General features: G+C 42.6%; 1 protein-coding gene across 4 annotated transcripts in view; it reads left to right on the top strand.

Annotated features, from left to right (window-relative positions):
- The window catches only part of Su(f) (cleavage stimulation factor subunit su(f)), a 49,207-nt gene extending 44,970 nt beyond the window's left edge, over positions 1–4,237 (top strand). For 3 of the 4 annotated variants that reach the window (XM_077674182.1, XM_077674183.1, XM_077674185.1), the window contains 2 exons: positions 1,722–1,771; positions 3,219–4,237. In XM_077674182.1, the coding sequence (XP_077530308.1) occupies positions 1,722–1,757 (36 nt within the window). In that variant the 3' untranslated portion in view covers positions 1,758–1,771; positions 3,219–4,237. The remainder of the gene's footprint in view (positions 1–1,721; positions 1,772–3,218) is intronic. The other variant, XM_077674184.1, reaches the window with a different exon arrangement.
- Positions 4,238–6,000: the final 1,763 nt, after the last annotated feature.

Here is a 6,000-nt window from a genome sequence, read left to right on the forward strand (position 1 = left end):
AAGTCACACAGTTTTGGGAAACCTTACGGAACCATTCGTCCATGTGTGGTTTTTCTTTTTCTGTTTATTTGTTTTTTTTTTTTTTTCTTTTATAGTCATGAATCCGTCTGTATGTTATGTGCCTCCATCTTATCGCCAGAATTTGTGACCGCACTCTGATGGCTTTTTAGAGTCGTGCCTTTTTTTGGTGCGGAGTATTTTTCGACATCACACTGCTGTAAATATTCCTGTAATTGTAAGCTTCCTTACACGCCAATTTTGATGTTAGGACATCATGTTTTCGATGTTCAATGCCTTTTTCCTTTACTATCTTCCAATAAGTTTTACTGACCGTTTTTTCACCCTTTCATTAATTAAATGGGGAGTGTGTTTAGCATTGGCAACATGATGCATTATGGGTCGACAGCCATATGATTGCCGCTTTTACCAGGAGACGCGTCAAGTCTGACGCAGGTAACTTCGTCATGAACTTAGATCAGAAATCTTGTCAGGCAGAGTTAATGCACGTGATATTATTATTACTATTGGTATAAATGGAGGCTTAACCACTGCAAGTGACCACTCTTGCCAAATCTTCTCTAATGTTGCAACTTACTCAAGAACACCGATGTTCGCAAGCAATGCCTGAGAAAATCTTGCGATTGTGGCAACGGCAAAATAATTTTCACTTCGTGGGCAGATGTTTGTTTTATGGGGCCTCTGCTGAGTTTGTAAAGTAGCGCAATGGAGGTCGCAAGCGAAGAAAAGTATTCTCCATTGTTCGAGCTTGTCTTGCACTTTTTTTTTTAAATTTTACGTGAAGTTATCAGCTGTTACGCGCTCTCATCAAGGGGTCAGAGAGGGTCGATGTGCCCAGAGCACTTTACATTAGGCGTATCGACTTTACAAACTTTACTTTGGGCATTGAAGCTGGCTAAGATATCTAACATGAGAGTGTTACATGGACAGGCAAGGGAGTCATGTCAGCACTGGGGACTCGTCTTAGGCCAAGCTTAAGTATTTTTTGAAGGAAGTGAATGTCCGCCTAATTGCTCAAAAACAATCTGCATTGGTCGAGGCTTGCTGAGGTGTCTTTTCGCAAACCTGGGATTGAAAAAATTTTTGTTGAAATTAAGCTTTTATTTCGTCCTTCAAATAAAAAAACGCGAGCGAGGGAACTTTTTGCAGTTTTGATTTGGCAGGGCAGTTGTGCGGGCGATTCACAGGGCATTTTTTGGTGAGAACAGCAAAATGGCGCGCTTACCCAGAATGCATCATGTCCTCCCTGGTGCCCATTCATACTCCCTGTGTTTACACTTTTCGCAGATCTTTTTTGTTGGTGAACTGAACCATTTTGTTTCCATATTTCTTTGTTAGTGAAGTTTATACATATACGACATGCATCTTTGCTTTATTCCGAGCATAGGGCAGTTCGCTAGAATTTTGCTCTACTGGAAGGTATGCTCTCATTACAAAGAAATCTAATGAATGGCCAACTTATAGTGAGGTATCAACTGCCTGATCTTTTCAGTAAAGCAAACAAGTTTTGTTGCATTGTAATGGTTCCTTTTGAAGATTTGAAGTTTATTATTCAACAAGTCTGGTCGCGAACAGTTCGCTAAAGCATTATGTTTCACTTACCCGCTTTTTTGTTGTTCTTGGTTTAACTGTGGCATATCAGCATTAGCATATTGCTTACAACATTGTAGTGTATTTTATCCTCTTGAATTTTTTTTTTTCAGCTCTGTTTTCCTTTTATGGATGAAGGAAGCTTTTAAGAACTTGAAGCCTCGTGAGCTCTAGTTTCTGCATTCTGCATGCGTGTGTGGCATTTGAGTTGTGTCTTGCAGGCTCGCTCACTGCACGAAACTAGCAGATCGTCATTTTACGTAAAGAAAAGTCAATTTTTTTTTTTTTTTTTTTTTTTTTTTGCTTATGTTATTTAAGTTCTAAAAAGTCTAACAAAAATACCTACAAAATTGGGAAGAACTTATGCAGTTTACACATAAAAACTGAGTTAAACCACATTTTTTGAAGCTTGATTTTGAAGTTTGGTGTTAAGGTAAAGGGGGAGGAGTTAGGCTTAGCTACACCGTGTTAACAAGGTGTATTTATGTTGGCTTGTTCGTGCCTTTCAGTGTGTTTTTAACAATTTTGCGGGACTAGGTGAAACGTCTTGAGCACGCACTGAGCTCGAAAGTTCTTACATAGCTTCGTGTGGCCATAAACACAATATTCAGCAATTGGCTGAGGAAGTAAACGTTGCTGAAGGCATTACACAGTGCAGAGATGAGTGTTGGCACCCCAAATGTGCCGTATCTATGTTTTTGAAATTTTGACCTTTTTTTTCCCCCTTGTGCGGGATTGTTTTTGGTAATACAGAGACTGAGTTGTGCTTGCAGGCCAGTTAGGTGACTGCATGAGCAAGTTTTGTGCATTATTAAAAGTAGGTTTCAGTTGTGCCTGAAAAGCAGTGCTCGCTGGCCAGTGTTGCATGCTTTAGCAATTTGAAAATGAAACTCGATCTTAAAGGAGTACTGGCACGAACTTTTTATGTTCCGTTTCTTTCGGCGCTATGGGTGCCTACAAGCCCACTAATCATAGAATAGCACATTAGATTGTTGAGCGCAGCATAAATAATTACGTGCAGCTCCGTTTATTCATTCAGTTTCGGTGAAGGGAAAACCAAGGCAGCCGGCTTGACAGGAAGGCGCATTTGACGTCACTGTTCTCGTCACACCACAGTTAATACCAACCTGGGCGCACACACGCCAGACTGGCCCGACCGGCCGCAGTCGCACGTGACGTTAGTCCCAAAAACTTTGACGTGATGCACAAAGCGGAAAAGCGCATGCCAACAGCACTGCGGCCTCCTCGATACGTCACGGGAGCCCTGACGTCGGCCGTTTGGGTTGAAGCGCAGATGACGTCATGAGCTTGCTCGATGGCGCGGATGAGCTTTCTCGTGCGTGCAAGGTTTAAAATTGATTTAAAATATGTTCTACTGGATGGTTACAGTTTAAACTTCCGAGGAAGCTTTTTATCTCAGCTTTGAAATTTCGTGTCAGTACTCCTTTAAAATGTTGGGGAGGGGGGCTACTTTTGTAATTTTCCGAAAGAGCATTGACGACCTGCTGGTAAGTGTCATGAAAAGTGAAGGGTGCCAAGTTTGTTGATTGTTTAAAAAAGGAGTAATCGAAAGTATGAATCAATGAATTTCTTCTCCGCTTTCTTCGCAGCTCATGGTTTAGAGTGCGTGGTGCGCAGAATCTGAAGGATGTTGAGAACTGTACTGAGGCTCGGGCAAAGACGCGAAAACAGGACTGTGACGACCCTTGCCTTGGTTCCCTTTCATTTTTTTACACCCTTTTTTGCCCGTGTGCCGTTCTTCTCTATCGCCTGTTTTGCACCACAAGGGACTTGCTAGGCAATACTCTGGCGGCTCGTCTCATGTAGCGAACGGTTTGTGTGTTGTGTGGACGCTGGACACTTTCTTGTGTATAACCATCAATTCATAAATGAACTCGAGGGTTGAGGGGAGGGGGGGGGGACCCATCTTAAAGGGAAGGCTCTGCTTTTAATGTGTCTTCATGTTCAGCTGCACAGGACGCACATTACATTCGCACGTAGTGTTTGAAGTGAAACTCTGTACCTTATTTTTTATGTAAGAAAACATCTCTTGCACTTTTGTGCTCCGTTCGAAATTCTTGTTTGATTTTGCCTCGTTATTGAACCAAACAGACTAGTCGCAGTTCAATGTGCTCGGAGTGACTTTAGAAGTAAAAGTTGCGTCGCAGACTGAAAAGCTTGCTGTAAACTGGAACCGAAGTGATTGAGAAGTACTTAAATTTGTGGTGGAAAAAACTGCTCTGGATAAGCATTCTTGCAAAGTGTGGATGTTTGAAGTGCGTCTGCATTGGTTGCTCCACCTTCTTTAAGATCCATCCTTTGCTGCTGCCACGATGTCATTGCATTCATTCCATCGCGAGCCTTGTAGGTTAAGCGCATATACCGTTGTAAATAGATATGCTGAGATGCCTTTCCGAAAGCTGGCTTGTCGTACTGTGTGCATTCCTATTGTTATAGAATAAAATGTCACTGTACACTTTTTCATTCATCCAAACCCCATGATGGGCCATTGAAAGACTGTTGTGGAGTGTGCTAGCACTTTCATATGTGTCGCCATTATGTCTCGAGTTTATTGTGCATTGTGTTCTCTCGTATTTTTTGCTTCAATAAAGACACGTTGTTCTGATGATGTGCTGACTTCCTGTCTTTGAATCAAGGAAATCTCTATTGTACGTGAATTCTTGAAGTCACTGTAAACAAATTAAGATGGAAGGCTTATGATGCTTCTTCACGTGGAGAGCTGTTGAATTTATTTCAGAAAGAGTGAAGTAAGGGAAGCTGCGGTGAGTTCCGCCATAAGCCCGTCATGTGCCAAAACTGTATTGCGGCAAAGTCAGCTTTGAAGCGAAGGCAGCAACATTCGCAAATCCAACCGATGAAATCACCCACTGTAAAGTCGGAATTCTAAACAAGCCTGCCTGGCATGTGACACTCATAGCAATGTCAAAGGCGCCGGCTTGAGAACTTTGTTGTCGGTGAGAGCTGGTTGGTGTAACGACAGTAACGCTGAAACGCGCGCTAGTTGGGGACAATTTATAACTGACTTGAGCGCACAAAAAACGAGGACTGAACAAAAAAGAGTCTTTGTGTCTTCGTGTCTTTTTCGTAATGTCGTTTTTTGTGCGCTCAAGTTACGGTCATGGTGCAACTACATATATGAAAACAGTGCCAGAAGTAATGTTGCTGGAAGCGGTGGCATTCTTTGTGTGGCGTCGTCACTTGTTACACCAGTGCCATCAGGTGAAGCAGCAGAGGGGGCAGGGCTGTAGTTGGCTGTGACCCTTGAATATCGAAAAAAAAAAGGCCTAATGTCGCATAAATGTCTAACTAGTGTTTATTGACAGCTTTTGCTGAACTTATAACATTCGGCTTGTCAGTTTTTATTTAGTTGTTTTCGGTCCAGCCCTCAATGCCTAATTTTTCGGGGCCTCGAGAGATTGGTATTTTGCTGCTGGAATTAATGCCAGCCCTTGCAGGAAACATTCGCTTTGTGCAGGTAACAGCTCATTCGTAACCATGTGAAGCATTATGCAATGACTGTAATAGTACTTTCATGGTGGGTTTTTATTGCCAGAAACTTTAAAGTGGCAAGTTGAATGATGTCACGCTTGCTGAGTAACAAATTTGTATAGTGGCCGGGAATCGCTACTAATAGTGAGGGTGGTAAGAACAGTGCTCTACATTGCTTTCTGAGGATAATTACCTTTTGCAGCATTGGTTAAAAGACCTGGGATGGGTGCTACCATATTGTTGGTTTCGCAGCATCAAGGTGATCTATGATCAAGTTGTACATGCTGCAGTAGGCATACCGGGTCCTGCAGTCAAAGACGGGAGAATGCCCAGGCTTTGAAAAATGGCTTGTGAAATATCTCATTCGATTGCGACCAAATTGAAGTTGCAATTCATAAACCAATGATTTCAACAATGGTGCCAGATGCTAAATATTATCGCGTGGTTGATTGTCTCTCAAACGTGTAGAGCCGGGATTGGCGAAAGCTTGATGAAGCACCTGATCAAATGAATAATTTTTATCAAGAATGTTAATAGTAATATTAATTGCTGATGCTTAAATTTGCTGCCCCTTTGAGTGTTCGTCCAAGGTTTTGACCTGGCTTGTTTTGGCTGCAAATATCAAGTTTAATGCTTTTCTAGCTGCTCTGTGACTGAAAGGCCCCGTAAAAAAGTAAGTACGAAAACTCTCCCTCAAAAGAGGTTTTTTTCGCATCATTCTAACGGGCAAGACAAGGTACCAAGGGCACCTCAACCAACGTTTTCGTGTTCGGCCTGTTCAAATGTGGCGCTCTCCGGCTACGTCGTGACGTCACGGAGTCCCGCGTAGGCGGAGCCGTGACGTAGTTCGTGTGGTCAGCTGCCGCTGTTGCTGCTCCGTTC

The sequence above is a fragment of the Haemaphysalis longicornis genome, unplaced genomic scaffold (assembly GCF_048455015.1).
Source record: "Haemaphysalis longicornis isolate Haplotype H1 unplaced genomic scaffold, Haemaphysalis longicornis Haplotype H1 scaffold_6, whole genome shotgun sequence".
NCBI lineage: Eukaryota > Metazoa > Arthropoda > Arachnida > Ixodida > Ixodidae > Haemaphysalis > Haemaphysalis longicornis.